Raw genomic sequence first — 20,283 nt, forward strand, 5'->3', positions numbered from 1 at the left:
CAATCAGCATTAACAATGTCTACAATGTATTTCTGATCAATTTGGTGTTAATGGACAAAAAAATGTGCTTTTCTTTCAAAAACGAGAACATTTCTAAGTGACCCTAAACGTTTGAACGGTAGTGTAAGTATTCACACCTGAGTCAATACATGTTAGATTCACCTTTGGCACCGATTACAGCTATGAGTCTTTCTGGGTAAGTCTCTAAAGGCTTGTTCACATAAACAGTTTGAAGTGACTCATCTGTTCTTTTTCCTGCAGTCTGAACAGCCAAAAAGCACATTGGAATTGGATATTTCAAGCCACACAAGGGTAGTATTAAGTCAGAGAAAACTGATTCCTGGCCATGTGACTTGTCTGAATGGTCAAATCTGATTCATTTCTGGTTTTTAGACTGCTATTCAGCATATCTTGTTTGCTACTCTGTTGACAGTTTGACAAGAACATGTGGTAGCTAACTAGCTTGATAATTGTTTACAACAAATTAGTGAATGTGCTTTATAGCTAAACCGCAGGTGAGCTAGTTTACTACTGTGGCTAACCACAAAGGACTTGTTTTGAAAGTTGGATCATCTTATCCTTTGAGGCTTTAAAAATGTTCTTACCCTATGATTTTGAAGATTCAAAGCAACTGGGAAATGTCCATGGCAGGCATTGTTGTCATGTTAACTTGCTGCAAAACTTTTGAGTGACAGGAAGCAAAAGCACCATCACCAATCAGCCTGCACCACTGCACACCTGGGTAACTATGATAACTAGCGTAGACTTGTTTTTATTTTTAAAATTGTTTCTATTTAACCTTTATTTAACTAGGCAAGTCAATTAAGAACAAATTCGTATTTACAATGATGGCATAGCAAGGGGCAAAAGGCATCCTGCGGGGACGGGGCTGGGATTCAAATAAGAAATGTAGTATAAAACACAAGCGACACCACAACACTACATAAAGAGAGACCTAAGACAACAACAGCATGTCAGTAACACATGACAACAACATGGTAGCAACACAAATATAGTGCAAACATTGTTAGTCACAGACAACAGGGCAAAAGGGTAGAGACAACAATACATCACATGAAGCAGCGACACGTGTCAGTAAGTGTGTCCATGATTGAGTCTTTGAATGGAGAGATGGAGATAAAACTGTCCAGTTTGAGTGTTTTTTTGCAGCTCGATCCAGTCGCTAGCTGCAGTGAACTGAAAAGAGGAACGACCCAGGGATGTGTGTGCTTTGGGGAACTTTAACAGAATGTGACTGGCAGAACGGTTGTTGTATGTTGAGGATGAGGATTGCAGTATGTATCTCAGATTGAGGGGAGTTTTATAAATAAGCATCAACCATTTGGTCTTGCGTCAGGAATACAGAGATGGCCAGTTTAGAGTATAGAGTGCAGTGATGTGTCCTATAAGGAGCATTGGTGGCAAATCTGATGGCCGAATGGTAAAGAACATCTAGCACTCTTACCTGCCTTGAGAGCACCCTTACTTGCCGATCTATAAATTACATCTCCGTAATCTAGCATGGGTAGGATGGTCATCTGAATCAGGGTTAGTTTGGCAGCTGGGGTGAAAGATGAGCAATTACGATAGAGGAAACAAAGTCTAGATTTAATTTAGCTTGCAACTTGGATGTTTGCTGAGAGAAGGACAGTGTACCGTTTAGCCATACTCCCAAGTGCTTGTATGAGGAGACTACATTAAGCTCTAACCCCTCAGAGGTCGCAATCACACCAGTGGAGGGAGGGGCGGGGGGATTCTTCTCACCAAACCACATAATCTTTGTTTTGGAGGTGATCAGAACAAGGTTAGGCGGATGCATTGAAATTGAGATGCAGCCCATACAAAAAAACAGATAGAGCTATCTTAAACCAAAGATTATGGATATACTGACAAGATACATGTCTCTCCACCCTGACAATGAGAGTCCTTGTACACAAAGCGGCACGGCGGGCTGTCTAACTCCCACCCATCCTTTCTTTAGATTGGTGGATACATCTCATTATTGTAAACCTTTTTGAATTTTCGATGAGGGTTGTTGACGTCAACCGCCTGTAATTCAAAGGAGAGATATGCTATGCTACTAGCCTCATACCATGAATATGCATAGCCATCTCGAGACAACTCCGATATGAAAGTGTTTTTTCTCTAAGTTGGCGGGTTGTCATGTGTCCTACTTATATCAGTACACTCATAACTTAAGCATTCCGAAACTTCTATTCGATCAAATAAACCTCACGTAGCAAATAAACCAAATGTATGTTGTTGACCAAATTCAACACTCGTTGACCTCCATACAAATACTCTTTGCTTGGTGGGCGAAACAACAACAAAAACCACCTGCTGGAGGAAGACAGATTTTCAGAAGAGTTGGGTGTCTCTACCTCTGCTTAAACTGAATTATTTAAATTAATATTCATTAGATTGATGCACGGATGAGTCAATAGACTCATAAGGATGAATTATTTTGTGTCGATAAATACAGCTGGATGTAATGGCGTCACACCTATAAATTATAAATTTTCCACATAAACCTAGTCAAATAAAATGTTTGTGTTTGAAGTGTTTCCATGACTCATTTAGGCAAATTGCACATTAATAAATTGATGACAGTCTGTATGCCCTCCCACCTATCTGTTTCATGTCTCAGGTAGCCTGTCTGCCCTCCCACCTATCTGTTTCATGTCTCAGGTAGCCTGTCTGCCCTCCCACCTATCTGTTTCATGTCTCAGGTAGCCTGTCTGCCCTCCCACCTATCTGTTTCATGTCTCAGGTAGCCTGTCTGCCCTCCCACCTATCTGTTTCATGTCTCAGGTAGCCTGTCTGCCCTCCCACCTATCTGTTTCATGTCTCAGGTAGCCCGTAAAAGCTAACATGTATAGAATGCAATAATCTACTAATATTTGCCAAATTCTAATAATTCTCATGTGCCAATGTACTGCCATGGTCCGTGCCCTGGTGAAACTTGCACTCCTGTATATCTGAAATAATTGGATAGTAAAACTTGCAGTGGTGTGTATTCATGGATGCCAAGGGAAGCCAGGCTTCCCCTCCAAATGTACCAATAAAAAAATACAAATCTCTGGGTTTCATAGTTTTCCTTCAATTCCCAAGAGGCTGAATGTATCTCACTGGAGAAAACATCAGAGCGAGCGAAACAGCGTCCCTCTGTCTCTGTATGTGTAGCCAATCTAGCTGATGCTTTTTGGTCAAAAAGAATATGATATTGTTTCCGCCCGTAGCATTTGGCCTCCCTTGATAAAAAAATTATACATTAGTAGCCAATCAACGTTGTGTGAATGGTCCTGCCACATCCAAAAAAGTGTCAAGGGAAGACAGTTTGGATTTGGCTTCACACCAAAAAATACAATTGTTGCATCTAGTAGTAGTGTTGTCCTCCGGTGACTAGCTAGCTAGCTAAAATTGGCCCTTTCCTAAATTAGTCATCAACGGAGACAGGGATTTGGACTTGTGGTTTTACTTAATTCTCTATAGTGGCCAATGATTATAATGGTGATTCTGATCCAACCATAAATGCATACATTGTGCCGCTGGCCTGAGAGGATGGAAGTTCTATATGTAGCTAAATGTAGTAGGCTAATGTTAACTAGCAGGCTAATCGTTGCCCAAGAAAGGAAGTTAGGCTAGCGAGCAAGCATTTTAGCCAAGAAGCCTAGGACAACTAAAACTAAAAGCTTGTACTGTATGACAGTCATAGACCATTTCGGCAACATGAAAGAGAGGGTGGCATTGGCGTTTCTCTCCAAGTAAATTGAGTCAACACGTTATTTCTATTTATGCACAAACACACACACACACACACACAAATCCGTACCATGCAGTGGCGATTTTAGCATGTAAATATTGATGGTGCTAACTCCCACTTTGTTTTTGACACATGCCAGCTATGCCACTACACAACGTAACACTAAAAAATACATTAATTGTACTATAATGGTGACAAACGATGCCCACAAACTGTTAGGGCCTACATAAAGCTGTCCCAAAAGCAGAGCTTTCATTCAGAACAATTGAGTGAATCCTTACCACCGCTACACCTGACTATCAGCGGAGCCTTGTCTGGCAGAAAAACAGTTAATTGAGCCTCATTTACTGCCTTTAAAAAAAACTAAGCTCACAGTATTCTCCCGGTACACCAAGTTAGAACTGTAGGATAAATAAAGGGGGCACATAAGCAGACAATATTCGATGATTACGTTTCTCTCAAGACAACTGGGAACACGGAAAAAAACAAGGTTGAATCTTGACGTCAGTGATCTTCAGGTCGGAGCGCTAGAAAGAGGCATGAGTACCTGACTTGGAATTCAAAGTTGGATGACCTTCAAAACGTAATTTTCCCAGTCGGAGCTCGTTTCTTCAGAGTTCCAAGTTGTCTTGAACACCCCGAAGTCTGAGATATCCCACTTCCGAGTTTCAGTTATTTTGAAAGTGGCAAAAGTCATGCTGGATTGACAGCATGGCCAATGAATTCAATCTTTTCTAGCCCATGGCATGTGAATGTTTATCATTTTAAGCTTGGAAAATAGACCCATAAACCCAGATTTGGACCACACACCCACTCCACTGAATTGCAGGCTAGTGATTGCTTTGCAACGCTTGCATTTAGCCGCAGATTCCTTCCAAACCCCTAATTTTTAATTTGCGATTTCCAACTTGTGTAATGTTTATGTTCAATGCTATTGTTAAAAAGAGAATAGTCTTAATTTTGGAACAGTGCTAAGGTTGTCTATCAACTATAAAAATGTAGCGCAACAGAACAAGTTACAACTGAAGTAAGTATCTGCTCATCAATGAATTCGAAAAAAAAATCTATTTGTTTAACACAGTAGCCGCATATCATCAGGTAGGCCTTTATGCACTTGTAACCTTTTTTTCATTTGGGAAACTATCATTTTCTAATTTATTCTATTTTATGATATTCCATGATATTGTTGTTAAAAAAATGTATTTGTGTTGACTGTGATTAGGGCATGGGAATATAAGAGCATCTGCTTGGCTAAATGAACAAACTAGGTATGCATAGCTCACCGTATGATCTTCAAACCAAAGACTGGCCAAACTCGTGTTTCTAAAATTGAATTCAAAGGCACTGTATAGCCTAATAAGGTACATTTCATTTCATTATGAAATTACTTTTTAAATGTCATTTTATACAGCCCAAATGCAATCAATGTGTTGTTGAGCGCTTCTGACAGCCTGTAACTTGTCACAAAGCTTCACAATGTATTTCTTAAATTGCAGGCTATAGCATTGAAATACTAATATAGCCTAATTAATTTTAGGTTACTTGGCTTACTCCTGACTGATTTAGAGTTATGTTGTTAAATAGCCTGTTGAAATGTATAACGTCATAGTGACAGAATCACACATTACTTTCCAAACATTGTGTCCTCGGCTATAGAAGGTGGTAGCGCAGCCTCTGAATGTGGTGGTAGCGCAGCCTCACAGTGACAAACCAAATATATCCTATATGCATCGGAGTTACATCGTTCCCGGCAATTTACAACTTCTTTCTAGCATAAAGCATTGCGGTCAAAAGCGTCGTTATAGATATCTTTATATAATCAGGTCCATTAGATTTTTTTCAATCTTAATAAGCTAACAAGGGCCTATTCTTTTAGTCATCTTCTTTAACAAAATAAACAGTTAACTCATCTACCACCTCAATTCGAGCCCTGGTTTTAATTTAACACACTGACACGAAGATATTTAAGGAGTGCATGGTGACATGGCTAACAAAATCTATGGATAGTAGACTATAAAGTCAAAGAGGTAGGACTACCTCTTATTTCTTGAATGGGAAGAAATATGCTCCAACACAAAGCCCTCTTAGTGTTAGGCGCCTAAAGTTAAATGAAAATGAACCGTTTAAATTAATTAGACCTTCTCGAATTAGCCTACTTTCAGCACCCATGCGCTGTCCATCTCCGCGGCCGCCGTGTGATAATAAAGTAGGTTATGTAAATTTCTCGAATAGGATTTATTGTGAGGTCAATAACTCTGATAAATAGCTTCATTATGGGCAACAAAACATTATTTTTTATTGAAATCAATTGAAGCAGAAGCAAGTTTAACTCCGGTCCTCATCTTCACGCTCTCCCTCTCAAACTGAACATGACATCATTAGGCGCGCACAGATATTGCATTTTGGTTTTTACAAATATTTCGATTTTTTCAGAAGAAGCCTTTGACTTTCCTCTTGAAGTTCCACTGTGAGACCGTCGGTAAAGTTGAATAAGGGCAGAGTAAGGCACAGGACACAATTCTGAGTAATAATCCACGATTTATTCAATAAATAGTAAGATTCCAACAAGGACCATATACAATAAACTAAAGCACAAACAATTAGAACCCACATGACAAACAATAACGCACAAAACAGAGAAGGAAATCAGAGGGTTAAATAATGAACATAATTAATGGAATGAAAACCAGGTGTAAATAATCAAGACAAAACTAAAATTAACGCCACGTTGCACCACAGACTGTCCTCATCAGGAGCATGCCCAGGCGTTGTAGGGAGGTCATACAGGCACGTGGAGGCCACACAGGACATTACATCAAAGTTGGATCAGCCTGTAGTGTGGTTTTCCACTTTAATTTTGAGTGTGACTCCAAATCCAGACCTCCATGGGTTGATCAATTTGATTTCCATTGATCATTTTTGTGTGATTTTGTTGTCAGCACATTCAACTATGTAAAGAAAAAAGTATTTAATAAGAATATTTCTTTCATTCAGATCTAGGATGTGTTATTTTAGTGTTCCCTTTATTTTTTTGAGCAGTGCATATATACACACACACTGATTTTAGCGTTGGCAAATTGGCTACGTCTCATTGTGAGAAGCCTATAAAAACTTTGCTAGATTCACAAACATATTTTTTGCAATTCTGAAATGTATTGGAATAAATGACCAAACTATAAAACTAGCTAGCCAGCTACGGGCAACTGTAGCTAGATACTGTAATGACCTGACTAGATCATAAAGGAACAATTGTCCAGACAGAGGATTGAGTTTACGAATTGACGGTTTATTAAACCAACTTTATACAGGTTACTGTTTGGCCGTAGCCCACGGACCCCGCAAACACTGGGTACTGGTAAGTACAACACAACCACCTACTAGCCTAACACATAACACACAGCTGTCTGTGCGGGTCGCTACAATACGTTAGCTTACTAGGTACATTAATAGCTTTAGGTTGGTTGTTTTTAAACCCAACTTCAAGATGGACGTTGCCTCTGACCATCACTCTCCCTTGCCTGGGAAGAGGGACATTTAAGGTACACTCGGATGTGACGATGCTTGGGGAGGCTGCGAATTTTCGCAGCTTTTTGTTAAAAATCACGCAACATTTCAGCGCCCTGCTATTCATGCCAGGAATATAGTATATGCATATGATTAGTATGTGTGGATAGAAAACACTCAGACGTTTCTAAAACTGGTTAAATCACGGCTGTGACTATAACAGAACGTGCGTTTCATCGAAAAGTGCAGGAAAATCTGATCACTGAAAATGGGAAAATATATCCATGCGCCACTTCAACCAATTGTTAAAAGTGACCCACATTAAATGGGGCTGAGGTTGCAATTACCTACAGCTTCCACACAATGTCAACAGTCTTGTCATTTGTCTCGGATTTGTTTCTTGGTCAACCGAAACAAGGGAGCCGATTTCTTCCGGTCTCCGACAGGATGTTTTGGTTGAGAAATATCCGGACATGATTTCAAGACTTGGAGCTAAAGAATATACATCGCCCCGTGATCATTTTGATAGATTATTAACGTTTACTATTACCTAAAGTTGCATTACAAAAGTATTTCGAAGTGTTTTGTGAAAGTTTATCGTCAACTTTTTTAATTTTTAAAAATGACGTTGCGTTATCAAACTCAGTTTTTTCCTTGATTACACAGTCTTCATAGATCGATATCTAGGCTATATATGGACCGATTTAATCGAAAAAAAGACCCAAATAAATGTTTATGGGACATCTAGGAGTGCCAAGAAAGAAGCTCGTCAAAGGTAATGAATGTTTTATATTTTATTTCTGCGTTTTGGGTAGCGCCGGCTAACGCAAAATCTGTCGTGTTTAGGTGACGTTGCAGTATTTTGGGTGTACATGCTATCAGATAATAGCTTCTCATGCTTTCGCCGAAAAGCATTTTACAAATCTGACTTGGTGGATAGATTCACAACGAGTGTAGCTTTAATTCACTACCTTGAATGTGTATTTTAATGAAAGTTTAATGAAAGTTTGAGTTTTATCAAAAACTATAGGTGGCGCTCTGAAATTCCGCTGAGTGATGTTCCTGCATGGGAACTGTGTTCTGCGTCATCCTTAAGAAGTTAAACGTATTTCAAGTGGGCTGAGGGTTTAGGGCTGAGAGCTGTCTACTTTGAGTTTGAAACGCAGCCAATGAGTGAATAGCAGTCAATTGGGCACTAGCTAAAAATTCAAAATTAATTGTCAACAATAAGTACAACATTACACATATTTTCCAATAGATAATTAACTTGCTATCTATAATATTGCATAGCTTTGGAATCGTGACTTTACATACGTTGGCATTCCCTGACTTTGAGAAGAGATTACGTGACGATAGGCTTAGCAACCACGTGACGCAACATGACAACGTGAAAGCCATTGGTCGACAGTGTGCTGGGGGGCGTTATACGTTCGTACGTCAATTGTCCGTTGGGATTTCTATCTCCTCCTTTCTCTAATATCTCCGACTCTATTTCTGTCACGAAGGCCCCAGTCAGAAATTCATAGCTGTCCGGATGAAATCATTATAATGTCATTTTTTTTCTAGGTGAATGCAATTGCATTTAAAATATTTATTGTTTTTACCTGTGTTTTGTTTTAGACATGTTTGACGTAGTGGTGTAAATTGTTGATTGCTGATAATTTGTATAATACATATTTGTGCCTGATATTTGTAATTTGTACTTAAAATAAAATAGCTGTTCTTATGTTAACTCGCAAATAGTCCACCCATATTTCTTATGATTATAAAACATGGGTGATTTCTACCAGTATGAGATATCAGTTGTATAAAGTTGAATAAATTGAAGAATCCTCTGCTTCTGGCATTTGTCCACAATTTCGAACAGGCAACATCTTGGACAGCTCCGTATAAAAATCCGTAGTTTCACGTGGAGTACAAACTCGTGCTAACTGTAAATACTTTTGATCTGTTATCTACAATTGTCGTTGCTTGTTCATCAACTGCTATGTACGATTATTACAAAAGGTACGTGCCTAGAATGAAATGTTATCTGTTTAGAGTACATACGCATAGACAATCGTATGGTATAGCGACACCGTTAGCTAGCATCATACTGCTCGAGACATTAACGTCTGCACATACTTCCCCTTTCATCCCACTGAGGTAAATATATCGGTTTCATCTAGCTATACTACTTTAGCTACTGGTAAATATATATTTTTCCCGAGATAAACTAATGCTAGTTAATGTTTGCAGGTGACAGGAGACATGAATAACAGACGTTGCGGAGTGGACAACCGACTCAAACAGAGAGTTGAGCAGGTACATTTTAGACTAGTTATTGACAGTATCCACCAACTGTCGCCTGTCATATTGACTGATTTCTATTTTGTAACACGCTAGCTAACATCGTAACACATTACTGTAATTTTTTTGGGGGATCTGTTCAAATTTGTCTGATAGTATTTGAGTAACCAGAGTGGCCAGTATGTTGACATTACTTCAATGGCACATGATCTTCAGAGACTCTACAGGTGAGTTTGATTTATCATAATTTCCCCCTGTATTCTTTCTACAGCCTTTCTGAAATCCTTCAGGGTTTATGCATGCAGCTTAATATTGTATCTTCCTCAGAATGGACTATGGCAGGCGAAACAAGACTGCATTCAGGATTCAGGTGGAAAAAGGTGAGTAAAAACTGATACAAGTACCTCATTTATCGCCATGTGCAGTCCAACAAGGCATCTGCCGATCATTTCACTTGTTATTAAAGCATGTTAGCCGGTTTCTCCAAGAGCAAACCAGATCCTACAATTCCTTGTGCATTTTTACACCTTCAGTCCATGGAGTGATATGCGATGAATCTGGACTGAATGATCTGGAGAACAAGCACTTGGCCAAGAGAGCGAGACACAGTGAGAAGGATGCTGGGTAAGGGCCACGCCATCTGCTCATAATCTTTTGTTTTGATTTGTAAATGCCCCGGAGTTGAGTGATTATACAGTGCATATTCTGGTCTTTTACAGGGATGGCAGCAGTAACTTGGATGACACTACTGATAGTGATGAGGACCTTCCTGAACAACCGGTACATCATTCTCTACTACCTCTTTCCATACATTCATTTGTCAGGTTTACCATCCTTATGTGTTGCTTATTACCATGTGAGTCATTGTAATATAATACATGCTTCAGAACAATACGCTAATAGATTAAACTTGTTTTTCCTTCTGATTATCCTTTAACAGCCCATCAACCTCATGAATAACTCCCTGATGTCCCTGTACAAGAAGGGGAACCCAGAGAGTGGGGCATCTCCCAGGAGGGACAAGTCTGCATCAGACAGCCCTGCCCCTGAGGCTCACTCCACCCCTCAGAGTGTTGGTACCAAGGTGTCTGCAGGGGGCTGGTTCATAGACAAGGGCAGAGGCCTGGAGCATGACAGCATCCTCATTGACCTGTGTGAAGAGGAGGCAGCCAGTCCTGCAGGAAATGTATGTCTCACATTTTCTATGTTGTCTTTTGTCAGTGGTGGATGACTACATCTCTCTATGTCTAACAATTCGCTACAACAATTTGAATGCTTATATTGACTTCACCAGAAGCAGACAGATGCCTCAATGCTTGAGCCTGAGAAGACACCAAAAAAAGGCACATTTAAAAAATCTAAACGGCAGAAAGAGGGAGCGTCAAAGGGCAATGATGGTGACATCGAGGCCAGTATCATGAACAAGAAAGGTAAACGCTGCTTCCCACCTTGCTTTGCTGATGTTTAAGAAGTTTAACATTGTAGCCAGTCAAGGACACAAACAATATAAATTAAACAGCCCTCAAATTCAAATCTGGACCACAAAGCCAGTTCCACTGCTTTTTTTTTTCTAATCGGGGACTGATTTACACGTAGGACACCAGGTGGGTGCAATTAAATATCAAGTTGATCAGAAAACCAGCAGTAGTCCTGACCTCGTAGGGTAAGATTTGAATACCCTGTTTTACAGTATCACTTGAAGTCAGAATGGTTTGTGTTTTGTAAACTATAAGTTTTCCTCTGATTGTTCTAGCGAGGACTAAATCCATTGAACTACAGTATTCAACATTAAAGTTTGAAGATGTTGGAGGCAATGAGGACACATTGACGGTACGCTTGTTACATTTACATTTCTGTTTGGTCCGTTTTAGTGTTGTCAGTGTTCTTAGCTGTCAAACCTCATTTAGATGTATTTGGTATGCACGAAACGGGAGAAAGCAGACAAGCTCATACCTGAACTTGTCCAATAAGAATACTCCTATTCATTTCCCGTTTTTGAAAATGTTTTTTAATTTTTTTACATTGTATCCTGCTGAACATGACCTATGCACTGAACTGTAATGGCTTGTAGATTGAATTCTTATCTGGCTCTCTGTCACTGAAGGAAGTGTGTAAGCTGCTGATACATATGCGTCACCCAGAGGTGTACCAGCAGTTGGGGGTGGTCCCTCCACGGGGGTTCCTGCTCCATGGCCCCCCTGGCTGTGGAAAAACCCTGCTGGCCCAAGCTGTGGCTGGGGTGAGTCTGGATGGTGTCCATATGATGGTATCCCACTTTACATATAGAGATAGTTTTTCCTCACTAATCTTATTCCACATTTTTCCTCACTGACATTTTTTCACCTTTCCTAATTTAGACAAGTTTTTTTTCTAGGTGAAAAATACTTGATTAATTTCCCTCTGTATGTTAAGGAGATGGAGCTGCCCATGCTGAAGGTGTCGGCGCCAGAGCTGGTGTCTGGGGTGTCAGGGGAGTCTGAGCAGAAGCTGAGAGAGCTGTTTGAGCAGGCTGTGGTAAGTGTCACTCCTACACAGTTCACTGTGAAATTAAATGAAGAACATTTTATAAGAATGCCCCCTCAAGGACAGCTCGCTCAAATGAACCATTCTGGTCCTGTTACCCTTGCAGACCAGCTCCCCTTGCATCCTGTTCATTGATGAGATTGATGCTATCACTCCTAAGCGAGAGGTGGCCTCCAAGGACATGGAGAGACGGATTGTTGCTCAGCTGCTCACCTGCATGGATGGTAAGAGATGTCATTTTAGCAGACTCTCTTGTCCAGAGCAACTGAGCGCACACATTTTTCATTCGTCCTGGTCCCCCATGGGAATCGAACCCACAACCCTAGCATTGCAAGTGAGCCATACAGTACCCACGGGATGTATGCTCGTGCAACACATCTGGTTGATTTCATGACTTTTGCGTTGATGATTACGATACATCTATTTTTTTTTTTATAGGAATATCTCCTTTGAGTACTTAAGATGAAGAAATCAATTGAATATATTTTGTTGGCAGGGTTGGGAGATTATCAATTCACCTTCTCTGGTACTATTGGATGATGTTAATCTTCCCTTCACTCTGTCATCTATGTGATTCTCTAGACCTAAACTCATTAGCGGTCACAGCCCAGGTGATGGTTATTGGTGCCACCAACCGGCCAGACTCTCTGGACCCAGCGCTGCGCCGGGCTGGACGCTTTGACAAAGAAATCTGTCTGGGGATACCTGATGAAGCAGCTCGTCTCAGGTGAGTGGGCTTGTCTCCTATAATAATAGTGGTGTTGACATTAATGTGGTTGCGAGCTCTGGTGTTGCGACCGTGTGTTGATTCCTGCTCTCAGAATTCTGAAGACCCTGTGTCGGAAGCTGAAGCTCCCTGAGGACTTTGACTACCGGCAGCTGGCGCGTCTTACCCCGGGGTACGTGGGAGCTGACCTCATGGCGCTGTGCCGCGAGGCCGCCATGAGCGCCGTCAACCGGGTCCTGCTGGAGAGGCAGGACAAGAACCAGGGGCTGGTCCCCATGGCGGAGGAGAGAGCAGAGTCCGAGGGGCCTCAGGGCGCAGGTCCTCTCCCACAGGGCCCAGAGAGATTCCAGGCCTCAGCAGACACAGTGATCCAGGAGATGACAGACCTTAGCCACGTACCACAGGGAGACAAGCAGCAGCTGCCTCTGGCTACTGAGACAACCTTCAGGGTGATATATTTGATTCCATCTATGTATGCTAGCTGTGTTTTTCACTAGGGAAGTATGCTGTACATGGTCTTGGATCCACTGTTCCCTCTGAATCTGGTGAACATCCCACCTTGATGGTCAGTGGTGTGAAAATGTTCCACTTCTGTCTTTACCACCAGGGGGAGCTTTGTCGCCTGCTGTCCCTGCTGAAGAGCAGTGAGTCGCTATCTGAGGAGCAGCTTGCTGGCTTGTGCATCCTCATGTCAGACTTCCAGGGTTCCCTGGCCAGCGTACAACCCTCTGCAAAGCGTGAAGGCTTCGCCACGGTGCCAGGCGTCACCTGGGAGGACGTGGGGGCCCTGCATGACATCCGCGAAGAGCTCACCATGGCCATCCTGGTGGGTATCGCCTCAACACAGCTGATGTTCTATCTGATATGTTGGGCTCAGTGTTAGCCACTGCAAAACAACATAAGGATTTGGACTTGTTGTATTATAATTTGGGCCAGGAGTTTCTTCTGTTCAGGTCACGTGGTCAGGAAAATTATAATTGACCAGTTCCTTTTCTCGTAGCATTTAAGCTCGTAGAATAAAATATCCACCTCTATCACGGTTAACACATTAACTATTTATTCCAAAAACGTAACACCATACAACAATTGTTCCCACCCTAAACATATTTTGTCATCAGAAAATGGGACATATACTGTACCTGTTGTGTGATTGGAGCATGTCATTCAGAACAACAGTGGTTGATTGTAGGAACTTAACCATATATAATAGACTACCATGTTGTTGGTAAGGAAACCTGACTCGACTGCTATGGTTGAATAAGTAGCAACACAAGGAACCATAGGTTTTCTTCAGGTTAATTTAACAACAGCATGATGTGTCAGTCAATGTACACTGTCAATGGCCACAGAGTTACTCTATAACATTTACAATGTGCCATTAACGTTGTATTTCTGTCGGCTCTATCTAACTCCAAACTCATCCAGATTCAAACTGGATCGTAAGGGTGTACTTTGTTGACTTCAGAATGAATACTGCCATTGTGCAGCTTAGATGAATAAGGGTAGTGTGTGTGTGTCCTCAGGCCCCTGTGCGTTCTCCTGAGCAGTTCAAAGCTCTGGGTCTCAGTGCTCCTGCAGGGGTGTTGCTAGCTGGGCCTCCCGGTTGTGGAAAGACCCTGCTGGCCAAGGTACTATTTGCCAGCTGCTAAAATCAGTGGAATGTTGAAGACTTGTGGTGGTTTTAGTAATTCATCAGTTACAACAGTATACCGTGCTGTGTGTCTCCGATTTCAGGCTGTTGCCAATGAGTCAGGACTTAACTTCATCTCTGTCAAGGGGCCAGAGCTGCTGAACATGGTGAGTCAGCTATACAGATTCCTGGAATGCCTCGACATGACTTTGCCCTGTGACACGTTGCCCAGTAATATTAACTCTGTGTTGGTAGATCTGCTGAAATTATATTTGTAACTGAAGTGCCCCACTGAAATCATTGCGTTCTCATAGACGGTAAGCACAAGTGATCCAACAGCCCTGTGCATTATTTACTTGGCGAGGGCTCAGTTACCTTTAGTCACACCTTTAGTCACAGCTATCTATACCCTTAGTAGGCATTATATCAGACCCTTCACACTGTGAGGTTACACTCCTAAATCACTTGGATGCTTTTTAATGGCCTAACTCATGCCCACAGACATTATATAACTTAAAACACAAAAGAAACAGACTTTGATTCTGGGGGCCTGAATTATTAATTTAGCATTATGTAGGTTAGACATGTGTGTTATGTATGTTAGACATGTTACACAGCTTCGTGTCTCTTGATCCTCAGTATGTGGGAGAGAGCGAGCGGGCCGTGCGACAGGTGTTCCAGAGAGGACGGAACTCTGCCCCTTGTGTCATCTTTTTCGACGAGATCGATGCACTGTGCCCCCGCCGCTCCGGGCACGAGGTGAGAAGGGCTAATAATCCGCGATCTGAGGGTCACCATCTGAGTGAAATGGAGGTGAATGATGATGATGAGAATAGTATTGTTGACATGAGGTTAATGGTGGCGGTGTGTCCTCAGTCTGGAGCCAGTGTCCGTGTGGTCAACCAGCTGCTTACTGAGATGGACGGACTGGAGACCCGGCGGCAGGTCTTCATCATGGCGGCTACCAATAGACCAGGTGGGCTCCTCGCATCATTTCCCTCCCTCGTTGACATAGATATTCACCAGTCGCAAAACTTGAGGGAGATTATTTTTCAATGTTATGGTTTATGTTGACACATACAAATCTGTGAAGTTATTCACCATGGTTGACGCTGTCCCTGTAGATATCATTGATCCTGCTGTGCTGAGACCAGGTCGTCTGGACAAGACCCTGTATGTGGGCCTCCCACCTCCATCAGACCGGCACGCCATCTTACTCACCATCACCAAGGTAATGTGGAATGCCATGGATGGAAGCTCACAATTCAACAGTCCATGAGCCTCGTATAATGTCTTAGTTGGTGGCTGGTGTTGCTGTGAGAAGGGTTGTTTCATGATTCTGTCTCATAGGGGGGCAGCAGGCCTCATCTGGAGCAGGATGTGAGTCTGGAGGAGATGGCCCATGACGTGCGCAGTGACTGCTTCACGTGAGTGTCCCAGAGAAGGAAGGAGCAGAATCAATCTTAACCTACAGAGCTCCAGACTAACCCTTTACCCTTGTGCCATTGTTGCCACTAATATTTTCAGTTGGTGGCACCAGCCCATGATATGGTCACACCCAAATGCTGCTGAGGGGTCACGCAATAGAAAAAACGAGTAATCCTCTTATATAATAATTCCCAGTGCTACTGAGATAGATAAAACAACTTGTATTTCTTTAATCATACTAACATGTCCAAGCAGCAGGATTATTCATACATTTTGGGTTTACAATTAGGCTATTGTTGCTAAATCAAAATGTGGCTCCAGAATTAGTCTCTGGTTCAATAGAGATTAATTAGCTTACATCTTTGTGTACTAGCATCACATAGGCTAATTCATTTGGGGCTAATTTGAGTTACAAGTTTTTATTGTCAAATGCATAGGATACAGCACAGTGAAATGCTTAACTTGCAAGCTCTTTCCCAACGATGCACAATAGAGGTAGTCATATAAGTAAGAAATAAAACACTTGAAGTGTGAGAGAATAAATCAAATGAACAAGAGAATGTAGTTCTATACAGGTCAGTGCAGTACGGGTACCGTTAATACAATGTGCAGGGGTGCTGGAGTTTTGTTTTTCAGGAAGGAATGTACATGTAAACGTAGCAGGATAAATACTAATGCTAATAATATAATCTTAATAAACAATATAGCAGCAATGAATGGTAATATTTATCACTATAATCAATCAAGACAGCAGCATATGTGGTGCTTGCATGGTAATGAGAGTATATGTCAGGTGTCAGTAGTGACTGTCAGTATGCGTGAATGTGAAGAGTGACCATGTGGCTGAGTGGTGAGGATGGGAATAGAGTCTATGCAGATAGTCTTTGGGAGAGAGGGAGGGCTGGGGTAGTTGGCTATTCAACAGTCTTATGGCCTATCCACCATCTAAGGAATTGGAAACTCAAAACTCATTAGCTAGATAGCTAAATAGAATATACTGCTAGTTAGCTGTATAACTGATTAATCTAACAGTATATTGAATTGTAGGTTCATGCTCTACAACATCCGCAGAGTACGACCCTGCCTCACACAGGAAGCGGCGCAGGTCCTAATCCAGGCACTTGTCATCTCCCGTCTGGATTACTGCAACTCGCTGTTGGCTGGGCTCCCTGCCTGTGCCATTAAACCCCTACAACTCATCCAGAACGCCGCAGCCCGTCTGGTGTTCAACCTTCCCAAGTTCTCTCACGTCACCCCGCTCCTCCGCTCTCTCCACTGGCTTCCAGTTGAAGCTCGCATCCGCTACAAGACCATGGTGCTTGCCTACGGAGCTGTGAGGGGAACGGCACCTCAGTACCTCCAGGCTCTGATCAGGCCCTACACCCAAACAAGGGCACTGCGTTCATCCACCTCTGGCCTGCACGCCTCCCTACCACTGAGGAAGTACAGTTCCCGCTCAGCCCAGTCAAAACTGTTCGCTGCTCTGGCTCCCCAATGGTGGAACGCACTCCCTCACGACGCCAGGACAGCGGAGTCAATCACCACCTTCCGGAGACACCTGAAACCCCACCTCTTTAAGGAATACCTAGGATAGGATAAAGTAATCCTTCTCACCCCCCTTAAAAGATTTAGATGCACTATTGTAAAGTGGCTGTTCCACTGGATGTCATAAGGTGAATGCACCAATTTGTAAGTCGCTCTGGATAAGAGCGTCCGCTAAATGACTTAAATGTTAAATGTTATTACCTAAACGTTGCAGCATATTACCCAAGGATGTCACTATAGACTTATGCAATCACTGCCAATGGCCTTCTCTTGCTTCCCGCTCGCCTTATCTCAAAGCAATACCAATTACTTTGGTTGTGTAATGGTGCTAGAGAGCTCAGTATTGGGAGTTGAGAAATAAATATCACACCTCCAGAAAGCGGAGGCCCTCTTTTCAGCTGTTGTTGCATTTAAAACAGTTTTTACACCCTATTGCATTTAAAAAAATAGTTTGCAATCAGAACACACATTTTTGGGGGGGAGAGGGAGTACACGCGTGGCTCGCTCATCACAGCTCGAAACAACCACAGGGGTAGGGCAGACCCTTTGATTGCAGAACTGTACTCTTTGACCAAATCAAAACCTTACAGATGTTCCCGTAGAGCCTTCAACACAGTGGATATTGTGTGTTTGTTGTTTCATGCAGTGGGGCAGACCTGTCTGCGTTGGTGAGGGAAGCCTCTGTCAATGCTCTGAGAGCCTACCTCCTGACCCAACCCAACCCATCTTACACAGGTAATACACAGCCTAAAGACTTCTAGGTCTTGTCTGCCTCTTGACTCTTTAACAGAACACTGCATCGTTGGTTGATTGCTCCCATACATTTAATTTATCAAGATGGATTTCTGTTTACACTTTCTAAGGCAAGATAAGTACCATACCCAAGGTCATAGTAATTGTACAGTATCCTCCACCAGGGTTGTCAGTCCACTTCCTCTCCATCTGAGTCTGTACTTATTAACCCCTCAGGTCACAGCTACTCCAACGGCCCTGTGGCCGACATCCGGGTCAGCAAGCAGAACTTTGAGGACGCCTTCAAGAAAGTACGGCCGTCTGTGTCTAAAAAGGTGAGATGCATTGGGACGTGGACAAATGAATGACTGCATGTAACCGAACCCTGAATCCCCGTAGACAGTCTGACACGTATCATTTACCCAGTGAGTGACTCTCCTCAAATCCAAATGGTTAGGAATTAGACAAGTCTTAAGTATTTAGGTATGTTTCCAGAATCCAGTGTCTGGTAATGGCTTGTTTTGATTTGCCTCAGTTGTCATTGGGAGCAGCATTGTTGTATGTGGTAATTAATAATGACGTAGGTTAGCACATGATTGCCCCCCTGTCTTTAATCTCTCCCAGGTGAACCAGTCTTTCTCGTCCCCGTCAGTAAACACTGCATTGTCAAAAATAAAATCTTTAATTTATTTGTTGTGTACACCGATCTTGCAGGTGTTACAGCAAAATGCTTATGTTAAACATGTAGGTTCCCACACAGCCTCAGGGGTTTATGGTCACTGGGCACTAACTGTTCCACCATTACTATTTCCATCCATATTTATTATTTCCATCCATATTTGCATGCTAATGTAATCCTAAATTAAGCCTAAAGTAAACCGGGTCTAGTCATAGTCAGATAATGAAGTTGTGTGCTTTTACTTGCTCATTCGCCAGTTGTATGGTGTTACGGGTTTGTGATTGGTTGTAGATAGGCGCAGGGTCCCTTTTTAGGCTTCACTACAAAGAGGAAGAGACTGAACAACAAACAAAGCATGTAAGGATTTTGAATGACTCACACATGCTCTTCATTTCCCCCTCTACAGGACCAGCGTATGTACGAGCAGCTAAAGGAATCTCTTACAAGGTGAGAGGATTTGACCAGTCCTTCAGAATGAAGGATATCAATGCTGATAAGAAGACCAATATCTCAATCTACAATAAACATTTATCAGACAAGAGTCCAAATTCTGAGTGATGTTTCAAAGGGTAACTCGGCAAAGATTTACCAGCGGAATACATGTATGCATTCAATACAGTGCGGTGTCCACTTACACCCTTGGCTCTCACCCCCTCCCTTCCACAAAGATGTACTCATTACCAATGATCTCTCTGTGCGTATCACAGGACTTCATATCAGTCAGGAGAGGTGAGTTATTGGGAGTAGACATTAAGACATATTGACTATTTTGGATTGTTTTGTAGTAGTCCAAACCACATTAAGACATGTTTATATTCGTATAAAAGAAATGTAAACCTTGTGAATTAAGTAAAAAATGCATTACTGTATCTATTGACTGTTTTATTAAAAACATGGAGATGTATGATTTGATTACAATTTGTTCTCATTGATATGGGATTATAATGACTTGCGTTTGAATGTTGTGGTCACACATTGAGATTAGTGGTTGCAAGTACGATTCTTCAAATGTGTCATTTAATTTTGCAAGTTTGTATTGTGTGAGACTTAACGGTTGCAAACGTAACTTGACATGAATACATTCAATGAGATCTGCAAGTATAATTTATTTTCAGAATAATTGGAATAAGTCCACTTACGAGGGAATATCCTGCTGTGAATCAAAAATACTTAAGCTATTGAATCTGCGCGTGCTTGGAGTTCTGTAGCTTTACCAAGAGATTTGTACAATTTTGTAGCTAGAGATCCTGTTTGTTGAACATCTCATTCCAAAATCATTAATATGGAGATGGTCCCCCCTTTGCTGCTATATCAGCCCCAACGCTATCATGGGGCACTCTGTTCACAACATCAAACCACTTGTCCACACAATGCCATACATGCGGTCCGCCGTCTGCCCGGTACAGTTGAAACTGAGACACGGATGAATCCCAGTTATGACACCGAACTGCAGTCAGGCAAAG

The 20,283-nt window shown here is 42.0% G+C and overlaps 1 protein-coding gene across 4 annotated transcripts; it reads left to right on the plus strand.

The window, feature by feature from the left end:
• The first annotated feature begins 687 nt into the window (after window positions 1–687).
• LOC118369671 (nuclear valosin-containing protein-like) lies at window positions 688–19,724 on the plus strand. Of its 4 annotated transcripts, XM_035754262.2 has the most exons (25): window positions 688–742; window positions 7,072–7,118; window positions 9,506–9,571; window positions 9,713–9,783; window positions 9,884–9,936; window positions 10,090–10,180; window positions 10,276–10,336; window positions 10,497–10,742; window positions 10,851–10,986; window positions 11,310–11,386; window positions 11,661–11,795; window positions 11,969–12,070; window positions 12,186–12,303; window positions 12,662–12,806; window positions 12,901–13,255; window positions 13,414–13,632; window positions 14,330–14,434; window positions 14,541–14,603; window positions 15,076–15,195; window positions 15,313–15,412; window positions 15,561–15,667; window positions 15,787–15,863; window positions 18,056–18,144; window positions 18,379–18,476; window positions 19,227–19,724. In XM_035754262.2, exons 3-25 carry the CDS (start codon window positions 9,518–9,520, stop codon window positions 19,269–19,271), a joined length of 2,667 nt encoding a protein of 888 aa, XP_035610155.1. In that variant the 5' UTR covers window positions 688–742; window positions 7,072–7,118; window positions 9,506–9,517; the 3' UTR covers window positions 19,272–19,724. The 4 variants fall into 4 exon arrangements, with proteins under 4 accessions (XP_035610155.1, XP_035610153.1, XP_035610154.1 ...); XM_035754260.2 differs by lacking the exons at window positions 688–742; window positions 7,072–7,118 and adding an exon at window positions 9,107–9,274; XM_035754261.2 differs by lacking the exons at window positions 688–742; window positions 7,072–7,118 and adding an exon at window positions 9,277–9,412.
• Window positions 19,725–20,283: the final 559 nt, after the last annotated feature.

Source organism: Oncorhynchus keta, chromosome 36, assembly GCF_023373465.1.
Source record: "Oncorhynchus keta strain PuntledgeMale-10-30-2019 chromosome 36, Oket_V2, whole genome shotgun sequence".
Lineage (NCBI taxonomy): Eukaryota > Metazoa > Chordata > Actinopteri > Salmoniformes > Salmonidae > Oncorhynchus > Oncorhynchus keta.